This window comes from Pantherophis guttatus, chromosome 6 (assembly GCF_059756535.1).
Source record: "Pantherophis guttatus breed Tessera chromosome 6, ASM5975653v1, whole genome shotgun sequence".
NCBI classification, from domain to species: Eukaryota; Metazoa; Chordata; class Lepidosauria; order Squamata; family Colubridae; genus Pantherophis; species Pantherophis guttatus.
In genome coordinates this window covers 2,719,404-2,744,510 of record NC_142068.1, presented here as the reverse complement: position 1 = coordinate 2,744,510, position 25,107 = coordinate 2,719,404, and the positions used below count along the sequence as shown (strand labels likewise).

General features: G+C 43.2%; 1 protein-coding gene across 1 annotated transcript in view; it reads right to left on the bottom strand.

Moving 5' to 3' along the window:
* The window catches only part of PCYT1A (phosphate cytidylyltransferase 1A, choline), a 51,010-nt gene extending 30,970 nt beyond the window's left edge, over positions 1 to 20,040 (bottom strand). Inside the window, exons 1-4 of the mRNA XM_087872393.1 lie at positions 19,859 to 20,040; positions 16,161 to 16,294; positions 15,961 to 16,030; positions 14,796 to 14,859 (exon numbers count right to left, since the gene is read on the bottom strand). Of these exons, the coding sequence (XP_087728519.1) occupies positions 14,796 to 14,859; positions 15,961 to 16,030; positions 16,161 to 16,294; positions 19,859 to 19,986 (396 nt within the window). The 5' untranslated portion in view covers positions 19,987 to 20,040. The remainder of the gene's footprint in view (positions 1 to 14,795; positions 14,860 to 15,960; positions 16,031 to 16,160; positions 16,295 to 19,858) is intronic.
* Between the last annotated feature and the right edge of the window lie 5,067 nt (positions 20,041 to 25,107).

The following is a 25,107-nucleotide window of genomic DNA, read 5'->3' as shown; positions in this document are numbered from 1 at the left end:
ATACCCCTGTGTTAGAGCAAGGGTGGGCAACTGTGGCCCTTTTACAACCTGTGGACTTCAACTCCCAGAATTCCTGAGCCAGCTTGGCTGTCTTAATGTGTATGAGGCAGGATCAGCTATATGAACACTGAAGGGCCCTCCTTATTCACATTATTGTAAGAAAGAAATGTGCTGGTTTGGAAGAACAATACTTGTTTGGAAGATTACATTAAAGTCAGATAAATTACATCCTGGATAATATATCTCCTGATGGGGCCTAGTTGTCAAGGATGTAAGGACATCCATATGGAACCAAGGAAGACATAAATCTACGCATCAGCGGATACAGAACTAAAGAGGATGTTCAGCTAAAATTATCTCATGTACTATAAATTAGGGCAGGAATTTAGTAATTAGGAAATGTCAATTATCATGTAACAGATATATGTTAACCATATATGGAAAACTGCCGTGCTAGCAAAATCCTTTGTCTTGGAAAAGTATAAAACAGGGGTATTAGATCTCTTTCCTTTGTTCAGATAGCAAGAACCAATCTGCCTCTGAACCTTGCGCAATAAAAACTGTCTCTGGCTGACCCAGGAATGTTGTTTGGTCCTATCATTCCATAACAGTCTCAGGAATTCTGGGAGTTGAAGTCCACAGGTTGTAAAAGGGCCACAGCTGCCCACCCCTGTGTTAGAGGATTCTATACATATTCTGGATATTCCAGTTCCAACCCCCATCACCCCCAGCTATCCGCGGGGCTTTTGTAAACCCACTTCCCACTCATGGAGGGGCCTTCCCCAATCTGGTTTTCCTCCATTGTCTATTGCAATGGCATCCGGAGGGCACCAGGTTGGGGTTAGGCACAAACTCAGTTTGCAACGAACTGTGGTTAAGGAAATCCTGGTTCTGGGTGACGTCTGAACGCTGCCCTTTCTGCATTTTATTTGCTATAATAAGAATTATAGTCAGTCTCCCTGGCACGCAAGGTTGTGTAGGAAGTTAGTAGCTACCCCTTTCCTAGAAGAATGAAATATTTTAGGAAATATTTAAAAAGGCAGAATATTATGTTTCACTGGATGAGAAATGGAGAAGCATGTTTTAAAGACGAAGCAGCTCCCACCTTCTTGCCCCCCCCCCACCCTTTGTCCATGGGCCAGAGGCAGAAACTCAATCTTTGTCAAAGGATCATCATCTGCAACACAATAGGATCCATCTAGCAACAGAAACTCACCACATGGCACCTGGGAAGACTACATCAGCCAGCAAAGTTAGCTAAGACCCCCACCCCCTGCGAGTCTGACAACCAATCAGGATACTCTTTTTGGACCCCAGGAAGTTCAAAGCCAGAGAGGGCATAAAACCCGGGGACTCACTGCATCTCGTCCCTTTTCTGTTCAGGAACTCAAACCATGTGATCCTGTCCACCATTAAACCATCTTTCCAAGCAGTCTCCATGTTTCCAGTGTCTTTTTCCCCGCTTGGAGCTGAACCCAGAAGGATATTTCTTCTAACAATTGAGCAGGGGGTTTGACTCTAGAAGGCCTCCAAGGCCCCTTCCAACTGTTACTCTGGTTGTAGATAAATAGTACAATCATTTAGAATAAGCATTTTTCTAGAGTGACATGACATGTCTTTGTTGATTTCCTGATGTTGCTCTTCTAATTCCCTAACGGAAAAAGCTCATTTTAAAATTAAATCATTTTCTACTTCTTTGAGTTTTGTACACTGAGAGCATATGCACCAAAGACAAATTCCTTGTGTGTCCAATCACACTTGGCCAATAAAAAATTCTATTCTATTCTATTTTTATTCTATATAAGATGAATAAGAACCTCTGAAGTTCAGGACAGAAATTTTAAATTAAAGCCTTCCAAGCAGCCCGTGATCAACATAAGTCCTTTTGAAACAATTGGGGTTTTAAAATCCCCCCCAATAAACTACTTTTATTTATTTTAAATATTTTTATGCTGAGTTTTACCATTACCACAATAACATTTCAAGCAATAATGCATACATTTATCAATTATACTTCTTTAAAAAACCGCATGAAGATTGTTTAGTATCACTTTGGCATCTGGATGCCAGAGTATGGATTTCTTGAATATTTTCACAGCTGTTGACAAAGAATAATACTAACCTGTCCTTCAATATTACTTTTGGGACAAGTGGAATGTTAGCACTCACTGTAATCAAAACCAAGTAATTAAATAAGTGGAGAGAAAACGTACAAGTCATTTATTAAAAAAAATAACCAGATATTGACAGTGCCTTTTTGTGCACCTATATCAAGAAGCACATGTACTGAAAAGTATTGGCAATCAAAGCATCCTTTTTCGTGAGGATGAGTTTGCAAGATTCAAGTTTTTCCACAGCCAGCGATTCCCTTTTTTTTTTTTAATTAATATTGAGTTAATCCCAAAGCTATTCCATAACTGCATCTGCAGGAACATAATATATATTTAGCTAATGATAAGATTAAAGAGGTGCGAGTGCAATTAAATTTAGATGCACTCAGTAAAAATATCAGGCAGCCAGATACGCTACATAACATGGGAGGATCTAACAGTAAATGCAGTAAAAATAGCCATCCACCTCAGAGGTAGTCCAGTGATCTAGACAAAGAGCTTTTTCAGATCCTGAAATCAAATCCTTTTTAAATGGATAGGCTGCCAGAAACCAAATCTCAGATCGTTTGCATGCAGAAAATATGCTTTTAAGTGTTGGATTGATGCATCTTTTCCAAATGCATCAAACCAAATTTCTGCAGTAAATATCACTATTAACTACATCAAAGAGATACAAATGCAGTTAAAGTGGACTTTGGAACAGAATCCATGTTCAAGTTGCGGGTATTTGCCTGCTATGCATCGGTGGATGTGGGGGAAGGGATACAGAAGGAACCTTTTAATGAATTGCATCCTTCTTTAAAATATATATATATTACTGTATACTTGTGCAAAACTCAAGCATGTGGTTTGGTGTACAACTTAGACCACAATTGAGCCCCAAATTTCCTTTGCCAAGCAAGACAGTTAAGTGGGTTGTACTCCATTTTATGACCTTTTTGCCATAGTTGTTAAATGAATCACCAGTCATTAGTAAAGTGGTTGTTAAGTGAATCTGGCTTTCCCATTGACTTTTCTTGTCGGAAGGTCGCAAAAAAATGACCCAAGGACACTACCACTGTTTAAAAGACATGCCAGTTGCCAAGCATCTAAATTTTCAACCGTGACCATTCTGCAATGGTCGTAAGTGTGAAAAACGGTCATCAGTGCTTTGAACGGTTGTAAGTCGAGGATGACTTGTAGTTATATCATGGGAACAGAAAGGAGCAATTTTCGGAGCTCAGTCCCAAAGATGCTTTTTCACGAGGCAACTGAACTTTCTGGTTTTTCTTTGAAGGCGTTTCGCTTCTCATCCAAGAAGCTCCTTCAGCTCTGACTGGAGGGTGGGGAATGGAAGGATTTATACTCCTTGCAGACAAGATTCAGCAGTCCACCTGCGTTTAAAAGACAAAGGCCACTCTTTTGAAGACAGCAAAGTCCACATTCTGGACAGAGAGGACTCCTGGTTTGAAAGAGGGGTCCAAGAGACCATCTGTGTCAAAATTGAACAGCTATCTCTTAACAGAAGGGGGCGGATAGGACACCACCCATCTCCACTCCACCACACAGTCCTTTCAGCAGTCCCAAGAAGGCTCCACATGCCCATTTGCACCACTCAGGTGATCCTGAGGACACAGGTAGACCTCCAGGTGGCTTCAATGACTCTCTAAAAGGATGCAAATGATCAGCGGTCTGCAAGGAGTATCAATCCTTCCATTCCCCACCATCTGGCTAGAATGGAAGAAGCTTCTTGGATGAGAAGCGAAACGTCTTCAAAAGACAAAACCAGAAAGTCCAGTTGCCTCTTGAGAAAAAAAAAAAGAAAACACCTTTGGGACAAGAAGAGCCTTGGTAGTACAGTGGTCTAAGGCACCCTGTTATTAAGCTGGTTATTAAGACCAGCTGCCTGCAATTACTGCAGGTTCGAATCTCGCCAAGGCTCAAGGTTGACTCAGCCTTCCATCCTTTCTAAGGTAGGTAAATTGAGGACCCAGTTTGTGGGGGCAATAAGTTGACTTTGTATAAATATACAAAAGTATGAAGGCTATTGCTTAACGCACTGTAAGCCGCCCTGAGTCTCCGGAGAAGGGCGGCATATAAATCAAATTAAAAAAAAAAAAGTGATCTGAATGATGGAGAATCTCCATAAGCTTTCAGCGCTCAGCTTTTGAGCCTGCATTACAGGCTAAATTTCTGGGTTCAACACGAAAAACCCAAAAATAAAAGTACACGACATCCTGCAGATGAGATTTGAGCCAAGGCCGTAGGCTAAAAAAAAAATTGAAGAGAGAGCAACAGCTCAAACTTACCCAGTCCACCTTCCGGCTTTCTGAGTCCTCTTCCTCCACATCTGGATCTTTGGGGTCCCCCCCTGAGCTGGCGGAAGGGGAAGGGGCCCTGGGGTCCCGCCATTGGGACTCTAAGCCCCCTGATGCTGAGCTGGGGGGGCTCAGAGGCCGCAGGGAGCAGCGAGGACACAGGTCCCCCTCCGCAGCTCCGGGAAAGGCAGCCTCGCAGAGTGCGCACCGCTTGGATTTCTGCCTGTGTTTCAGGGGTCTGTCCGACATGGTTGGCATGGGATAAAGTGGGGTTCAGAGAGAGCAGAGGGAGCAAAAGAAAGAGGTGTGTCCCCCCCCCCAATGCGTGGGACCTCCCTGCAGGCCTGGAGCTACTGGTCTATTAGGCAAGGAGTTCTCTTTTAGGGACCAGGCACCCCAAGAAGTCCAGCAGGGACCGACATGGAAGGTCTATCAATGCTCCAAGACTGAAGTTTTGCTGGATCCTGAAACAGAAATTCAGGATTTATGTTGCAACTTGGAAGCTCCTCGTTGACCCCCTCTGGTGGAAGGGAGGCCTGTGGTAGGGAAGAATAGGAATAGGAATAGAAATAGTCAAGGACCTTGGAGTACTCATTTCTAAAGTGCCCGAGCCCACTGTAACAACATCGCCAAAAAGGCATTAAGAGTTGTGAACCTAATCTTGCGTAGCTTCTTCTCTGGTAATGTTGTACTGCTAACTAGAGCATGCAAAACATTTGCTAGACCAATTCTTGAATACAGCTCAGCTGTCTGGAACCCTGCACTGCATATCGGACATTAATACAATCCAGAGAGTCCAGAGATATTTTACGAGAAGAGTCCTCCATTCCTCTACCCGCAATAAAATACCTGATGCCACCAGACTCCAAATTTTGGGCTTAGACAACCTAGAACTACGCCAACTTCAGTCTGACCTAAGCATAGTACATAAAATTATCTGTCACAATGTCCTTCCTGTCAATGACTACTTCAGCTTCAACCACAAAATACACGAGCAAATAATAGATACAAACTCAAGGTAAACCGCTCCAAACTCAATTGTAGAAAATATGACTTCAGCAACAGAGTGAACAATGCCTGGAATGCATTACCTGACTCTGTAGTTTCTTCCCCAAACCCCAAAAACTTTAACCTTAAACTGTCTACCGTTGACCTCACCCCATTCCTAAGAGGCGTGCATAAGTGCACCAATGTGCCTACCGTCCCTGTCCTTTTTATATTCCTTTTTACTTATTCTTTTTGTATATTCAAATTATGTTTATATGTTTACCTGTTATCTTATATATACTTGACAAAATAAATAAATAAATAAAATAGAATAGAATTAGAATAGAGCATACACTATACAAAATAATAGAATACAAAACAATAAAATACAAAATAAAAGAACAGAATAAACTTTACTGTCACTTTGAATGTACACTAATCGACATACATTAAAATGAAATTTCGTTGCATGCAGCTCTCAAAGGGCCTCCACCTCTAACTACAAAAACATAACTAAATAAATAAATACAAAATTATGCATATACCTACATATATTATATGTATGTTATATGTCTTTTCGCTTGCCATGTACATATATACATCCGAACTGGACAATACAGTCCAGTTCGGATGTATATATGTACATGGCAAGCGAAAAGAATCTTGTGAGTTTACCAGATGGATGGCATAGGGAACAAAGCTGTTCCAAGATCTGGTAGTTCTGCTAGAAATATTTTGAGACCTCCTTCCAGAGGGAGCAACAGAAACAGACTGTGAGGTGTGTGTGTGTGGGTCTATAACAACTCTTTGAGCTCTAAGCAATATCCTGAATAAGGGGAAACGAGCTTCCTATAATCTTCTCCACTACCCTCACCACTCTCTGTAGGGACTTTCTATCTCAGGTGCTGCTGCCACCAAACCAAACAGGGATGCAGTTTATAATGGAGTATGTAAATATGCATGTATGTGTATGTGTTTGTATATTTATTTATTTACAAATAGTCCTCAACTTACAACAGCTCACTTAGTAACCGTTCGAAGTTATGAAACGGGAGCGAAAAGAGTGACTGGTGACTTTTTTTTTTAGATTGTTCTTTTTATTAGTTTACAGCATAAAATACGAAACTACAAAAGCAAGTAGTAGGATACAGAAGGGAGAGGAAGGGGAAGAGAGAAGTGTGGAAGAGAGGAGGGGAAAAAAGGCATTGATTACCGACTCCCTCTTTCGAAGTAGAATACAGCATTAAAGTTGAACCTCAACTTTTTACTTTTCCATAATAGTATAAACCAGCCATTTCTATAAAAACCAATCCATCTAATCGGCAAAACCCAAAATCAAAGTTTCATTTCCCCACCCCACCTCAAGTACAAAGTCCAGAAGCGGTTTCCAAGTAGAAGCAAAAGCACTTATACTGTTTTCTTTGATCAAAACGGTCAATTTAACCATCTCTCCCAAATCCATCAACTTTTATGGGCGTTTATGATGGTGGGAATCGAAATATCCTTCCGTTTTTGTGCATAAAGCAGTTTCGCTGCCGTTGACATATATAAGATCAGAGTTCCAAATTTTTTTCCGCCCAAGTCTTTTTCCATTAAGCCCAAATGTAAAGGGTTTGGTTTTATCTTTATATTCATTTTAAGAATTTTCTGTATTAGAATATGGACTTATGACCTTTTGTTTCACACTCACGACCGTGGCAACATCCCCATGCACGTGATTCAAATTCGGACGCTTGGCAATTGACTCATATTTATGGCGGTGGCAGCATGCCGGAGTTGTGTGATTCCCCTTGTTCGACTTTCTGACGCGCAAAGGTAATGGGGAAGCTGGATTCAGTTAACAACCGTGTGACTAACGTAACGACTGCAGTGATTCCCTTGACAGCGGTGGCAAGGACGTAAAACGGGGCAAAACTCATTTAATAACTCTCTTGTTTAGCAAGGGAAATTTTGGACCCGATTGTGGTCTTAAGTCGAGGAGTATCTGTAATGTAGATATTTACGTACATAGCAAGCACAGGCTGTACAGAGGCTGGCTTAGTAGGGCAGCTAAACCTTTTCCTGGTGCTTATTTTCCAAAGCCCCTGAAAGCAGGACAAGAAGCAACGGATGGAAACTATAACCGAGGACAGGAGCAACCTGGAACTAAGGAGAAATTTACTGACAATTAGAACAATTAATCAGTGGAACGACTTGCCACAAGAAGTTGTGGGTGCTCCAACACTGGAGATTTTTAAGAAGAGACTGGGGACAGTCCATACACCAGATAAGAAACAATGGACGGAACCTAATCCAGGAGAGAAGCAACCTAGAACTAAGGAGAAATTTCCTGACAGTGAGAACAATTAACCAGTGGAACAACTTGCCACAAGAAGTCATTAGATTGTCCCCCCTCTTCTCTCTTGGGGAGACCCATGCGGTAGTCATAGAATATACAAAATAGGATCACAGGGTTGGAAGAGACCTCAGAGGTCTACCATACCAGACAAATGATTGTCCAATCTCATCTCGAGAAACCTGCAGAGATGGAATACCCACAACTACTGATGCATTGTTCTCACTGCCAGGAAATTTCTCCTTAGTTCTAGATTGGATCTCTCTTGAATACCAGGACAGAACACTGAAGTTCTCCACTGTAGGTCTCCCTCCTTGTAAACTTAAATCCAAGAAAACCACTGGTAGTGGGATCTTCTATGTCACTGCGTTCCATTGTACGAAGGAGGCGGCTGTGAGTAACTTTCTCCAATTACCTAGAATTAAAGAGAAATCTCTTAGTCAGTGAGAAAAATTAAATCAGTGGAACGTCTTGCCTCCAGAAGTTATGGGTGCTCCAGCACTGGAGGCTTTTAAGAAGAATAGAATAGAATAGAATAGAATAGAATAGAATAGAATAGTTTAGTTTATTAGTTTAGTTTATTAGATTTGTATACCGCCCTACTCCCGAAGGACTCAGGGCGGTGAACAGCCATGAAATAAAACATATCAATACAAAATTTAAAATAGAAATAAAACAAGTTAGATAAATTTGGCTGAACCATATTTAAAACCCCAATAATTTAAAACCAAATTTAAAATTCCCATTTAAAAGAGGAGAAGTTTAGGTCAGGCCGGCTTGCTGGAATAGGAACGTCTTCAGCGTGCAACGGAAGGTACGCAGATCCGGAATCCTCCGTATCTCGGGGGGGAGCTCGTTCCAGATAGTAGGTGCCCCCACAGAGAAGGCTCTCCCCCTGGGGGCCGCCAGTCGACATTGTTTGGCCGACGGCACCCGGAGGAGCCCCTCTCTATGGGAGCGTACTGGTCGGTGGGAGGCTATTGGTGGTAGCAGGCGGTCCCGTAGATAACCAGGTCCTGAGCCATGGAGCGCTCTAAAGGTGATGACCAAAACCTTGAAGCGCACTCGGAAGACCACCGGGAGCCAGTGCAGCTCGCGCAGGAGAGGCGTTACATGGGAGCGCCACGTCGCTCCCATCACCACCGCGCGGCCGCACTCTGCGCCAGTTGGAGCCTCCGAGTGCTCCTCAAGGGGAGCCCCATGTAGAGAGCGTTACAATAGTCCAGACGGGAGGTGACGAGGGCATGAGTGACCGTGCGTAACGAGTCCCGATCCAGAAAGGGACGCAACTGGCGAATCAGGCGAACCTGATGAAAAATCCTCCCGGTCACGGCCGTCAAGTGCTCTTCTAAAGACAGCCGTGAATCCAGGAGGACACCCAAGTTGCGAGCCCTCTCCGTGGGGGCCAATACTTCGCCCCCAATAGTCAGCGATGGCACCAGCTGACTATATCGGGATGTCGGAAACCACAGCCACTCGGTCTTGGATGGGTTGAGTCTGAGCCTGTTTCTCCCCATCCAGATCCGTACGGCCTCCAGGCACCGGGACATCACTTCAAGGGCATCGTTGGGGTGGTCCGGGGTGGAGATGTACAGCTGGGTGTCGTCAGCGTACTGATGGTACTCCACCCCGAAACCACGGATGATCTCGCCCAACGGCTTCACATAAATGTTGAACAAAAGGGGCGAGAGGACCGATCCTTGTGGCACCCCACATATAAGGGGCCTCGGGGTCGACCTCTGCCCCCCTGTCAACACAGACTGCGACCGGTCAGAGAGAAAGGAGGAGAACCACCGTAGTACGGTGCCTCCCACCCCCAACCCCCCCAACCGGTGCAGCATGATACCATGGTCGATGGTATCAAAAGCCGCTGAGAGATCTAATAGGACCAGGACAGAGGAACAACCTCTGTCCCGAGCCCTCCAGAGATCATCCACCAACGCGACCAATGCCGTTTCCGTGCTGTACCCAGGCCTGAAGCCCGACTGGAACGGATCTAGATACGTCGTTTCATCCAGGTACCGGGGAAACTGTCGTGCCACCACACTCTCAACAACCTTCGCAACAAAGCGAAGGTTGGAGACTGGACGATAATTTGCCAATATTGCCGGGTCCAGGGAAGGCTTCTTGAGGAGAGGTCTCACCACCGCCTCTTTCAAGGCGGCGGGAAAGACACCCTCACTCAATGAAGCATTTATAATCCCCTGGAGCCAGCCTCGCATCACCTCCCGGGAAGCCAGCACTAACCAGGAGGGGCACGGGTCCAACAAACATGTGGTCGCATTCAGTCTACCCAGAATCCTGTCCACGTCCTCAGGGGTCACAGAGTCAAACTCATCCCAGATAACATTCTCAGGACCTGCCTCCGTCATCCCCACTGGATCTACCCAGTCAGAGTCCAGATCTTCCCGAATCTGAGTGATTTTGTCATACAGATACTGAACAAAATCCTCGGCTCTCCCCTCCAAGGGGTCCTCCCTCGCTTCCTGGTGGAGCAGGGAGCGGGTCACCCTAAACAGGGCGGCCGGGCGGTTATCTGATGACGCGATAAGAGCAGCAAGATGAGTACATTTCGCTGCTTTTATCGCCACTAGGTAATTCTTAATATGAGATCTTACCAGTGTCCGGTCAGATTCAGTGCGACTGGCCCTCCAACTACTCTCTAGGCGTCTTTTCCGGCGCTTCATCTCCCTCAGCTCCTCAGTAAACCAAGGAGCCAGGTGAGATCGGCGCCGGGTCAGAGGCCGCAAAGGCACGACTCGATCCAGAGCTCCAGCGGCCGCCCTATCCCAGGCGGCCACTAAGTCTCCAGTCGAGGCGTGAGCCAAGACCTCAGGCATTGGCCCAAGCTCCGTCTGGAACCTATCAGGTTCCATCAGGCGCCTGGGGCGGTACCATCTTATCGGTTCCGCCTCCCTGCGGCGGGGAGCAGCGGTTCGAAGATCAAGGCGAAGGAGAGAGTGATCCGACCATGACAAGGGCTCGATAACTATGTCCCCTATCTCGAGATCACTCAACCACTGTCCAGAGACAAAAATCAGGTCCAGTGTGTTTCCCCCCATGTGCGTAGGGCCATGAATTAGCTGGGTCAGATCCATAGCCGTCATGGAAGCCATGAACTCCCGAGCCACCTCAGACGTCTCACCCACGGACGGCAGGTTGAAATCCCCCATGACCATAAGTCTGGGGGTATCAACCGCCACCGCGGCAATAACGTTGAGTAGCTCGGGCAGGGCTGCTGCCACGTGGCAGGGAGCCAGGTACGTGATCAGCAAACCCATCTGAACCCCATGACCCCACTTCACAAGGAGGGTCTCACAACCGGCCGTCTGAGGAATAGAATAGAATAGAATAGAATAGAATAACAGAGTTGGAAGGGACCTTGGAGGTCTTCTAGTCCAACCCCCTGCCCAGGCAGGAAACCCTACACCACTTCAGACAAATGATTATCCAACATCTTAAAAATTTCCAGTGTTGGAGCATTCACAACTTCTGCAGGCAAGTTGTTCCACTGATGAATTGTCCTTAATTGTTCTCTTTGACTTAAGCCAAAGCATTAGAATGCCTCGTTTGGCCCTCAAAATAATTAAGCACAAGGACTTATCTTTGAACATTAGTAAGATCTCCAGAGTGGGAAGATCACCCTCATAAGGTCAGTGTGTGTGACTTCCTGCTCAAGTTTTAATTACATGAAGATTAGCAATTATCGGAGGACAGAAGTAAGGTAACTTGATTATGATAATTTACAATGGAAACTATGAACGTGGACTGGAAAAATGTCTTAAGTTGGGTTGCAGTATTTCCTTATCAGATTAATGTAAATATTTTTTTAAATGCTGACTACTAAAAAACACTCCACCCATCCACCCCCACGGATTTTTAAAATGTTTTCGATGGTTTGGAATCTGATAGCTAAGATAACAAGCCCGTTGTCTTTTTCTCGCCCACAGTGAAGACTTTTCTTCCATGATGAAGTCGGCTACAAACGCAGTCTCTGAGGAGAAAGAATATTTTCTACAATAGATTTAAAATAAAAAAAAACAACTTCTTGAGTAGAATTTATGGAACAGTGAACAGCCCTGATTCCAATTATAATTTAGATGCTTGGGGCAAAACAGTGTGTGTTTCTACATTGATGGGTTTGGGCTTGGGGTCCTGTGTGAAAATATATATGCAACCTAATTTTTTAAAAAAATATAAAACAGTTCTGGGCTGCATGAACAGAGGGATAGACTCAAGATCACGTGGAGTGTTAATACCACTTTATAATGCCTTGGTAAGGCCACACTTGGAATACCGGATCCAGTTTTGGTTGCCACGATGTAAAAAAGATGTTGAGACTCTGGAAAGAGTGCAGAGAAGAGCAACAAAGAGGATTAGGGGACTGGAGGCTGAAACATATGAAAAACGGTTGCAGGAACTTGGCATGGCTAGTTCAGGGGTCAGCAATCTGCGGCTCTGGAGCCGTATGTGGCTCTTTCATCCCTCTGTTGCGGCTCCCTGTTGCTGGTTGGCTCCACAATTGATAGGGCTTACGGTTAAGACAGGTAGAGGAAAAAGGATGCCGCGCTAGGAGACTCTATGGTGGGGGAACCGGACTTCCGGTCAGCAGAGGAAAAAGGACCGCACACTAGGAGACTATGATGGGGGAACCGGATTTCTGGTCGGCTCCAGAATTGAACAGGGGCTTCTAGTTAGGAATTTTGTAGCTCTTTGAGTGTTTAAGGTTGCCGATCTCTCTAGTTTTTTTTTTTATTTATTTATTTTTAATTTGATTTATATGCCGCCCTTCTCCGGAGACTCAGGGTGGCTTACAATGCGTTAAGCAATAGCCTTCATCCTTTTGTATATTTATACGAAGTCAGCTTATTGCCCCCACAATCTGGGTCCTCATTTCACCTACCTTAGAGAGGATGGAAGGCTGAGTCAACCTTGAGCCTTGGCGAGATTCGAACCTGCAGTAATTGCAGGCAGCTGGTCTTAATAACCAGCTTAATAACAGGGTGCCTTAGACCACTGTACTACCAAGGCTCTAGTTTAATGAAAAGAAGGACTAGGGGTGACATGATAGCAAGTGTTCCACTATCTTAGGGGCTGCCACAAAGAAGAGGGGGTCCATCTATTCTCCAAAGCACCAGAAGGCAGGAGAAGCAGCAATGGATGGAAAGTAATCAAGGAGAGAAGCAACTTAGAACTAAGGAGAAACTTCCTGAAACTGAGAACAATTAATCAGTGGAATGACTTGCCTGCAGAAGTTGTGAATGCTCCCACACTGGAAGTTTTTAAGAAGAGACTGGATAACCATTTGTCTGAAGCGGTATAGTGTTTCCTGCCTAAAAACATTCCTAAGTTTCGGTGCCATTGTAACTTCGGTCATTAAATGAACTGTTGTAAGTCGAGGACTGCCTGTATATTTTGCATCAAGCATTCGTGTGATGAATTATGCTGCCAGCAACCTTAAGAGTGCAATTTGAACAACAGTTTGTCCTTCCTGGGTTTCTTTTCCACGCTGATAGAATAAAACACAGAAGGAATATGGAAATATTTGTAAGAGAGAAAGAGAACAATTTTTAGCAGAGTCAGGAACGGGACTCCTGTAGTAACACACAAAGGATTAATAAGGCAAGGTATTATAGTATAACCCAATGATATTTCAAAATATAAGAATAGATTGAGACAGGTGCAATGGATTTGCAAGGATAAGGATAACTTTTGTTTAACAGCTGTATTTAAATAGCCACATTTGGTACCATGTACAGATGTCGCTAAGCGCAGAGAGCAACACAACGGGGAAATTATGTATGCAACCCACCGGAAACCGAACAGCGGCTGTTCTCCATTTCCAGGGGAATTGTGCTGGAGTTCTCTTTATATACACAACAGCAATAGCAGGAGTTTGGGGGATCTTAAAAATGTCATGTGGAAGCTATATTTCATACAATGGACTATCGGTATATACAAATATATATATATATATACATATGAGTGTGCAGGCACACAGGGAGGAAAGGAAAAGCAGTCTGTAATCCTGCTGTTTCAGGATCTTCAAAACGAACGCCGTTCTTCTTGGAACTTGCAGCCGGCATTAGTAGAAAAAACAGCCAAAGGCCACAGCGACACAGAAGAGACTCTCCTGGGGAGATCAAGAGAAGGGTTGTGAGTGAAGCTGCAACTGGACAGAAACAGCACGAGAAGGGTCCTCCCCCCCCTAAATAAGCAGGTACCATCAGAAGAGAATAGTTGGAGCTCAGGGTTGAAAGTGGGGTCCTTGGTGCTCTTTTGAGCTTGGTTGTTTTCTTGCAGACGTTTCATGACCCAGCTAAGTAACCTCATCAGTGCTAGAAGGGAGGAGGGTTTGGGAGGAGGAGGAACAGGAGGAGGAGAACTGTGGAATCCTTGGTGCTCTCGGAGCTGGGTTGTTTTCTTGCAGATATTTAATTTACCCAACTAGGTAACATCATCAGTTCTAGAAAGGAGATGAATTTGTGGGGTGGAGGAAGAGGAAGAGGAGGAGGAGGAAGATGAGGAAACTGTGGGGTCCTTGGTGATCTCGGAGCTGGCTTGCTTTCTTGCAGACATTTCATTACCCAACTAGGTAACATCATCAATGCTAGAAGGAAGGAGGGCTTAGGAGGAAGAGGAGGAAGATGACAACAGTGGCAACTATGGGGTCTTTGTGAGCTGGGTTGACATTTCATTAGTGCTAGAAGAGAGTGGGGTTTGCTCTCCGTTTATATACAAGTGTTGGTGGGAGTTTTGTTTTCTTCTGGGTAGTTCCTTGATTTGTCTGAGTTGGACAAGCCACTGGCATGTAAACAAAGAGAAAACCTCACTGCGGGAAAACCACCGAGCTCAAAAACCTGGCTTCTTTTTAAGATCTGCTGACAGGCACAGCAAGAGAGAACCCCAATTGTTCCAAAGCAATTTATGGCAATGCAGAGGTATCCACGCAAGTCAGACTGACATACTACACCCCCCCCCCCCCGGTGTGTCGTTGGCAGCCCACATTTTCACAGCTGCCTGGTGGAGAGCATTGGTTAAGAAAAATAAAACTACACAACTTACGTTGATGAAAACATCCTGAGCGTAGTTATCGGTATCAGCATCCCAAAAACAACGGGCAGCCATGCTGGAAAAAAAAAAAAAAAGCAAAGAAAAAAAGTAGGAAATCAGCTAGTAAAAAGTCAAAGTACAGGTTGTCCTCAACTTACATTTCATTTAGTGACTGTCCGAAGTTACAACAGCACTGAAAAAATGTGACTTGATGACCGCTTTTCACACTTACCGCCCTGAGCTTTCCTAATTTTAAGACCTTTCTTGCCACCGGCGTTAAGTGAGTCCCACAGTTGTGAACTGAGTAACAGAGTTGTTTAAATGAATCTGGCTTCCCCGTTGACTTTGTGTCAGAAGGTCGCAAAAGGGGACCATGTGACTCCCGGGGACGCTGCAACCGTCATAAGTACATGCCAGTTGCCAAGACTTCTAATTGTGATCACCTAACCCTGGGGATGCAGCAAAAAATAAAAATAAAAAAATAATTATATGCATATGAAATCTTAATCTGTTCACCGCCCTGAGTCCTTCGGGAGAAGGGCGGTATAGAAATTCAATAAATAAATAAATAAATAAATAAACGGTCACAAGTGTGAAAAGCAGTCGTAAATCACTTGTCAGTGCCATTGTAACTTCGAATGGTCACTAAATGAAAGGTTGTCTTTGCAATGCAAAGGACTGCCTTTGCAATGCAACCCACAGGACAGGGATGGCTAACCTTTTTGCCGTCACGTACCAAAAATGGGAGGAGTGCGGGGGGGTCTCCCATGCCCTCCCACACCCATAATTCAATGCGCCCCACCCCCCCGGACCTGGACACGTGACCCCCCGCGCGACCCCTGCTTTTGGCATGCGATGGCACTGTGGGCCTAGTAGGCCTGTTTTTCACCCTCCCTAGACTCGAGGTTTTCTTGGCACCTGGGGAGGGCAAAAACAGCCTTCCCCACCACCAAGAGGCCCTCCAGAGGCTGGAAACAGCCCATTTCCCGACTTCTGGTGAGCCTGGAAGGGGCGCGCATACGCGCTGGAGCTGAGCTAGGGCAATGCTCGCGTGCCCACAGATATGGCTCCACGTGCCACCTGTGGCACGCGTGCCATAGGTTCGCCATCACGGCCATAGGACAAAAGAATCCAAAATGGGGAGGGGTGGAATTGTTTTAACAGAAGAAAAACTCACTTCACTCCCTCGCCTCTCTGTTCTCCGATCACTACTTGCACCACTATTTTATATCGGTTAAATCCTTTATCTGAAAAAGAGAAAAGGAAAGGAAACGGTTCATTGGGATCCAAATCATGCAAGTCTTCACTCTGAATGCTGGGTCAGTTGGGAGAAAGCCCAGAGTCCTTGGGGGTGCAAAGGCAGGTGGATCTAAAGACCTTTCAGCCTGTCCCGGATCAGCTCAGATAAGACTTTGGTTCTGGTTCCGGTCTCCTCTGGGTTGTACTGTACGTTGGCCAACTCCTCCTTCAGGACTTCACGGATGCAATCTTTCACGATGGAAGAACGGAACCTGAGAGAAAAGAAGAGGGAAATAGCGTCCTTGACTCTGGTAGAGATCAATTGATCAGAATAGAGCTGGAAGGGATCCTGGGGATCAGGTAGCCCTGTGGAGGGGTTACTACGTTCTAATCAAGAACGGACATCCACGGTGGGAAGGAAAATCCAGGTCCAGTCCCAAGCCGGGAATAAAATGGAGGCTGCTTAAGAAAGTTTATTAACTATGTCAACTGCATTTAAGGAAAATCTGTATAAAATGTTTTATAGATGGCATTTTGCACCGGCAAGATTGGCAAAAATATATAAAGATAGATCTGCTAAATGTTGGAAGTGTAATCAATCATCCGGTTCATACTACCTTATATGGTGGACATGCCCAAAAGCAAAAAAATATTGGACGAAAATACATACGTGGCTGGAAAAAATGACAAAGCAACATATAGACCTGAAACCAGAGATATTTTTGTTAGGCATTCTACCAGAAAAATACGATCAAAAAACTACATATCTGATTTGCATATATTAACCGCAACTAGAATTGTATTTGCGCAACAATGGAAAAATGATGAGATTCCATCTGAGGGGAATGCAATTAAGAAAATATTAGAATGTGCAGAAATAGATAGACTAACGCTTACTTAAGGATAAAGAAGAAACTGAATATTTTTTTGATATGGGACATATTTTATCAATGGCTAGATAACAGAAACAGAAGTTAGAAAGGAGGAGATATAAAAAGAGGAAATGTTAAAGTGGAGAGTTGTTAAAGAAGATGATGTTAAGTATTATTATGTTATTATATTATCAATATTATGGTGATGAATAAAACAAAGATAGGTATTATTACTGTACCCAGACCACACACTGTTTGATGAAAACTGAATGTTATATAAATAAAACATGAAAAAAAGGAAGTTTATTAATGAACAGTACCACTGCGTGCAGTTCTGGGACAGCTGTCAAAATGGAGTTGAGAGTAGGTGGGTTTTTTATACCTTCTTTGGGTTTTGTATTTGAGCTTCCTGTTCCTGTGCAAGAACATGTCCTTTATTATTCTATTCAGATTCCTATGGCGTCATGGCTGGCTCCCTAGGCAGAAGGGGAAATGCAAATCCTAGGTGTTTGTCTTGAGCTAATCTTGTCAGCCTTTGGCTTGCCTAATTGTATTGCTTAGCGGGAGTCTCTGTCTGACCCAGTCTTTCTGAATGGATTACCAAATCCACAGGAGGAGGTTTCAAAGTATTTCTAGCGGGACTTCCAGATTCTGGAAGAGCTTTGTTCCCTAGGCCATCCGTCTGGTAAGCTTGCAGGATTTGTTTCTCTCGCCATGTGCATGTATACATCTGAACTAGATGGTGTTGTTTCTCGGTGTCATATATGTGGATTCATGCATAGTTTTGCATTTATTTATCTTGTCATGTTTATGTTTATATTAGAGGTGGAGACCCTTTGAGAGCTGTATGCAACGTAATTTAATTTTAATGTATGCCGATTAGTGTACATCTAAACAATAAATTTAGTCTAAGTCAAATCTGCATTTCTAAAAGCTGGCCTCCTCAGTTTCTGCTAGGGGCAGGGAGACTGGGGCTGGTTTCTGCCTCCCTTAAGATTTTTTTCCATTTCTCCTTTAGCAGAAATATTCTATCCTGCCTTTTTAATATTCCCCAAAATAGTTCATTCTCTAGGAGGGTGGGTGGGTGCAGACTTTCTATATCAACTAAGAGATAAATAACAGAGTTGGAAGGGACCTTGGAGGTCTTCTAGTCCATCCCACTGCTCAAGCAGGAGACCCTATAATATTCTAGAGAAATAGCTGTCCAATGTCTTTTTAAAAACATCCAATGATGGAGCACCCACAATTTCTGACGGTGAGTTCCAGTCTGGCCATAGGCAGAAAGCTGGCTCAGTGACTTTGGGCCAATCCCTCTCTCTCTCTCTCTCTCATCCCAGCCCACCTCACAAGGTTGTTGTTGTTGTGGGGAAAATACAGGTAGTCCTCGACTTACAACAGTTCGCTTAGTGCCAATTCAAATTACAACGGCACTGAAAAAAGGGACTTATGACCATTTTTCACACTTATGATCATTGCAGCATCCCCATGGTCATGTTTATTTATTTATTTATTAGTTCGATTTATATATGCCGCCCTTCTTCGGAGACTCAGGGCGGCTTACAATGCGTTAAGCAATAGCCTTCATACTTTTGTATATAGCTGCTTAGTAGGGCTTTCGAGCCCCCCCTAAGTGGTGTTCTTTTTTTTATACAAAATCAGCTTATTGCCCCCACAATCCGGGTCCTCATTTTACCTACCTCGGAAGGATGGAAGGCTGAGTCAACCAAATGTGACTCACATTTGGTTGTAATTGGCAACTGACTCACATTTATGACGGTTGCAGTATCCCGGGATCACATGATGCCTTTTGCGATCTTTTGATAAGCAAAGTCAATGGGGGGGAGCAGATTCACTGAACGACTGCGTGACTAATTTAACAACTGCAGTGATTCACCTAACAACGGTGGCCAGAAGATTTGTAAAATGGGACAAAACTCACTTAACAAATGTCTCACTTAGCAACACAAATTCTAGGGCTCAATTGTGTTCGTAAGTCGAGGACGACCTGTATTTATGACGGTTGCAGTGTCCCGGGGTGAAGTGATGCCCTTTTGCGACCTTCTGGCAAGCAAAGCCAATGTGGGAAGCCAGAATCACTTAACCACCATGTGACTAACTTAAGAACTGCCATGATTCACTTAACAACGGTGGCAAGAAAGGTCGTAAAAACAGGAGAGGGAACTCATTAACAAATGTCTCACTTAGCAACACAAATTCTGGGCTCAATTGTGGTCACAAATTGAGGACAACCTGTAGAGGAAGGTATGCTGGATACGTTTGCAGCTTTGAGTTGTTTTGTTTAGAAATTTTATTTATTTTATATTTCTTTATTATTTATGTCTTATGATTTATATTTTATTTATATATTTTATTTATTTCATATTTCTTTATTATTTGTTTTATGATTTATATTTTATTTGTATATTTTATTTATTTCATATATTTCATATTTCTTTATTATTTGTTTTATGATTTATATTTTATTTATATATTTTATTTATTTCATATTTCTTTATTATTTATGTTTTATGTTTTATATTTTATTTATATATTTTATTTATTTCATATTTCTTTATTATTTATGTTTTATTTATATATTTTATTTACTTTATATTTTATTGTTTTATATTCTATTTTATTTTACATTATTTAATTATTTATTATTTAATTTTTATTTTATTTTATCCGCCCTTCTGGGCGGCTGACAACAGAAAATGTTATTTTAAGAAAATAAAAATAAAAGACGTTAAAATCAAAAGTTTTAAAAACAATTTAAAAGCAAATATTTGCGGGGAAGCAAATCAATAACATGCAAAGCCCCCCCCCTCCCCTCCCCTTCCCACCCGAGGGCGAGGCTCGCTCTGGCCTCCCACAATGCCCCGCGGCGGCCTACCTCGCAGGGCTGTTGTGCCACCAAAAGCCGCGGAAGGAGCGGAAAGGGGACGGCGGGAGAGCCGGGCTGACCTGTGGTGGAAGGCCGGGCGCAGGTGGTAGGCCCTGGCGGGGCTGGGGGCGCTGCTCTGCCGGGCCAAGGGCGTCGGGGTGGGCGTCGGGGTCGGGGTGGGCGTCAAAGGCGGCGCCGTTTCTGCCATGGCAGCGGCCGCTTCACGAGGGACGGCGTCGCTCAGGCGTTGCTAAGGCGACGGCGCTCCGAACTTCCGCTTCCTGCCCTTCCGCTCCACCCAAGGACGTCACTTCCGGGGCTAAAGCTTCGCCACGCGCCAAGCCACGTCGGCCAGGGAAGGCAACGGTGCCGCTCTAGCTCTCCACATCTCTATAATACTCAACGGCCAGAGATTGCTAAGAATAGGAAAGAGAAGAGATAGGAGTGAAGAGTCTTCTTCCTTTCCGCCTCAGGGCAGTAGAAACTATAGAGAATAGAATAGAATAGAATAGAATAGAATAGAATAGAATAGAATAGAATAGAATAGAATAGAATAGAATAGAATAGATATTGAAATATAGAAGAGAAGAATAGAGAAGAGAAGAGAACAGTAGAATAGATATTGGAATATGGAAGAGAAGAATAAAGAAGAGAAGAGAGCAGAATAGAATAGAATAGATATTGGAATGAAGAGAAGAGAACAGAATAGAATAGATATTGGAATATAGAAGAGAAATGAATGGAATAGATATTGGAATATGGAAGAGAGGAATAGAGAAGAGAGCAGAATAGAATAGAATTGATATTGGAATGAAGAGAAGAGAACAGAATAGAATAGATATTGGAATATAGAAGAGAAATGAATGGAATAGATATTGGAATATGGAAGAGAGGAATAGAGAAGAGAGCAGAATAGAATAGAATTGATATTGGAATATAGAAGAGAAATGAATGGAATAGATATTGGAATATGGAAGAGAGGAATAGAGAAGAGAGCAGAATAGAATAGAATTGATATTGGAATGAAGAGAAGAGAACAGAATAGAATAGATATTGGAATATGGAAGAGAAGAATAGAGAAGAGAAGAGAGCAGAATAGAATAGAATAGATATTGGAATGAAGAGAAGAGAACAGAATAGAATAGATATTGGAATATAGAAGAGAAATGAATAGAATAGATATTGGAATATGGAAGAGAAGAATAGAGAAGAGAAAAGAACAGAATAGAATAGAATAGATATTGGAATGAAGAGAAGTGAACAGAATAGAATAGATATTGGAATATAGAAGAGAAGAATAGAGGAGAGGAGAATAGAATAGAATAGATACTGGAATTTGATTTGATTTGATTTGATTTGATTTGATTTGATTTATATACCGCTCTACTCCCGAAGGACTCAGGGCGGTGAACAGCCACAGATAAAACACATAAATGAAGAGAAGAGAACAGAATAGAATAGAATAGAAATTGGAATATAGAAGAGAAGAATAGAGAAGAGAAGTGAACAGAACAGAATAGAAATTGGAATGAAGAGAAGAGAATAGATATTGGAATATAGAATAGAAATGAATAGAGTAGAATAGAATAGAACAGAACAAATCTCCCAAATCAGCATTGGGAGTACCAGGCTTCTGACTCTACCTTCTTCCCCATTTCTTAAAGAAATTCTTCTCCTTGTGCCTTATCCGTCATTGGATGCTGGCGATCATGTTGGCGATCCTATTTTTATCAACAGCCGCATGATAAAGTGCTGCTGAGTTTTGTCCAAACCAGTCCCTTAGATTTTGAAGAAAATCTTAAAAAGAAATGCAAGCGTTAAAATGAATTTCAATTACACTGGTTGATTTCATTTGGCATCCAGCTATATACTGTACCCGTGTTTCTCAACTTTAGCCACTTTAAGTCTGTGGACTTCACAACTGAAGTCCGCACATCTTAAAGTGGCCACATTTCAAAAAAGACTGAAAAGATCACCTGAATATCAGATTTGGGCAAACACACAAAGCTTCCCGGAAACCAGCAAGATGCTGACCCATGTCAGGTTGTGCGAAGGCAGACACGGACTTGCCCCGACCTGCTAAGCAGGTGGGGTGAAACTTCAACCAGCCATCTTCAAACCATGTGGGTTTGTTTGTCCCTGTGTTACACAGATTTATAACATTAGCCAGGAATGCCCTATTCACACAATACGTTTGAACTAAAATAAAATGGCTCTATTTTGACGTTAGCATGGAACTACAAACCTCAAGTCCTTGGCTAAAATTTGTGCCTTGGTCACAGGAAGGCTAGGTTCCCACAACACAAAACCTAGGAGTTGTAATTCCCAGCGATACAAGTAGTCCTTGACTTATGACCACAATTGAGCCAAAAATTTCTGTTGTTAAAGGAGATGTTTGTTGTGAATTTTGCCCCATTTTACGACCTTTCTTGCCACAGTTGTTAAGTGCAGTCTTCACTGCAGTTGTTAAATTAGTAATATGGTTGTTAAGCGAATCTGGCTTCCCCATTGACTGGCGGAAATCAGGCTTAATAGCAGGAACTGTGAGAGGGATCTTGAAGTCTTAGTGGACAACCAGTTAAATATGAGCCAGCCGTGTGCAGCGGCAGCCAAAAAAGCCAATGCAATCCTAAATTGCATTAACAGAGGGATACAGTTAAGATCAAAGGAGGTACTAATATCACTCTATAAAGCCTTAGTAAGGCCACACCTAGAGTCCTGCATCCAGTTTTGGTCACCACACTATAAAAAAGATGTGGAGACTCTAGAAAGAGTGCAGAGAAGAGCAACCAGGATGATGAGAGGACTGGAGGCTCAAACATACGAAGAACGGTTGCAGGAACTGGGCCTGGCTGGTCTAGGGAAGAGAAGGACCAGGGGAGACAGGAGAGCATCTTCCAATATTTGAGGGGCTGCCCCAGAGAGGAGGAAGGGGGTCAAGCTATTCTCCAAAGCACCCGAAGGCCAGACAAGAAATAATGGATGGAAACTGACCAAGGAGAGATTCAACCTGGAAATAAGGAGGAATTTCCTGACCGTGAGAACAATCAACCCATGGAACAGAAGTTGCCTTCAGAAGTCGTGGGAGCTTCATCACTGGAGGTTTCCAAGAAGAGATTGGGCTCCCATCTGTCAAAAATGGTGTAGTGTCTCCTGCTTGGGCAAGGGGTTGGACTAGATGACCTAAAAGGTCCCTTCCAACACTGTTAATCTGTTACCTGTTACCTGTTTATTTGTTATGTTACTTCTCGCTGGTATGTAGCCTGCTCTGAAATTCAGTTATTGAACAACTAAGTAGCAGAAACAAAAATAAGAGGCTTTTAGTGGCTCACAGAGACAAACCACAAAAGCCGAATTTCTTAACCCTGCAAAACGAAATATATAAAGATCCCTCCGTTCACAACCAGGAAAAAAAAACAAAAAAAACCCAGCGTGACAAATATTTTGCTTGCCTTTCGCTTCAAATGTCAGGAGGGTGGCAGGACCATCTTACTCACAAGCGAACCGTCTTGATAAGTTGATAGGTACAATCAGATATGAAGTCAAAAAAAGAACCGTTAACTCTTTGTTTTCGGTTCTTCTAAAACTTCAAATGGAAAAAAAAAATATATATTGCTAGTTCCTGCTTGGGTTTCATAAAACCCAGACATAAAAGAGGAAATTCTAGCATCGACTCCAGATCAACAGGTTTATCAGCAAAACTGCAGATTTTAAACTTTTCTGAAACGCCTGCATATTCGCCGTCTTTTAAAAGAATTCCCACTGATTGCATTCACGCAGTATATTTAACACAGCAGAAAAAGGCTTAGCGGATAGAGGTAGTCCTTGACTTACAACGGTTCATTTAGCGACCCTTCGAAGTTACGACGTCACTGGAAAAAGAGCGACTTATGACCGTTTTTCAGACTTACGACTTTGGTAGCCTCCCCTTTGGTCGCGTGATCAAAATTCAGACGCTCGGCAACCGATTCGTACTTAATGACGGTTGCAGCATTCCGGGGCGACGGGATTCCCTTTTGCGACCTTCTGGCAAGCAAAGTCAATTGGGGGAAGCCAGATTCATTTTAACGACTGTGTTACTAACTGAACAACCGCAGTGATTCACTTAGCAAACGTGGCGAGAAAAGTCGTAAAATGGGCCAAAAATTCACTTAACAGATGTCTCGCTTAGCAACATAAATGTTGGGCTCAGTTGTGGTCGTAAATTGAGGATTACCTCTAGAGTTATAAAATCCCAAAACCACTTATCCTGAACTTTGCTAATAAGGGGTAGAGGTAGTCCTCACTTAACGACTGGTGGCTTAATGATTCTTTGAAGTTACAACAGGCTTTAGTTACGAATAGCCTGTTTCTAAAGTTCTGACAGCTCCCCCCCCAAAACACACACACACACACACACACACACACACACACACATTCCTACAGTTATGACATTTTTGGCACTTGGCAACCAGCTCGCATTTATCTCCACGACCACGTGACCACGGGGCTGCAGCAAACGTCGTAAGTGGTAAAAACGGTCCTCAGTCACTTTTTTCAGTACTGTTGTAACTTGAAGCAGTCACTAAGTGAGCTATTGTAAGTCATGGACCAACTGTGCTAAGACTTCATGTCATCTCAGTGCTGCCCTTTTGTTGATGTAGCCCAGGACTGCACTAACTTGTGCAGTTGTGCGTGGGAGCTGAAAAGATGCTATGGAAATTCTTGGAAACTCCTCCCCCCCTCCCTCCCTCCCTCCCTCCCTCCCTCCCTCCTTCCTTCCTTCCTTCCTTCCTTCCCTCCTTCCTTCCTTCCTTCCTTCCTTTCTTTCTTTCTTCCATCTCACTTATCCAAAGTGTCTCTCGGTGGCTTAGAATGCCATAAAAGCATCAATATAAAAGCATTAAAATTAACAACAGTTAAATTTGTCTGAAATTGTCTTTCTATCTTTCTTCTTTCCTTCCTTTTTTCCCCTTCCCAACTCTCTTTCTTTCTTTCTTTTGTTCTTTCTTTCTTTCTTTCTTTCTTTCTTTCTTTTCTTTCTTTCCTCCCTCCCTCTTTCCTTCCTTCCTTCCTTGTCTCTCTTTTTCTTTCCTTCCTCCTTCCCTCCCTCCCTTCCTTGTCTCTCTTTTTCCTTCCTTCCTTCCTTCCTTCCTTCCTTCCTTCCTTCCTTCCTTCCTTCCTTCCTTCCTTCCTTTTTCTGGGCAGCTTAGAATGCCATAAAAGTATCAATATAAAAGCATTACGATTTCTTCTTTCCTTCCTTTTTTTCCCTTCCCAACCTCTCTCTCTCTTTCTTTTTCTTTCCTTCCTTTTTTCCCTTCCCAACTTTCTTTCTTTCTTTCTTTCT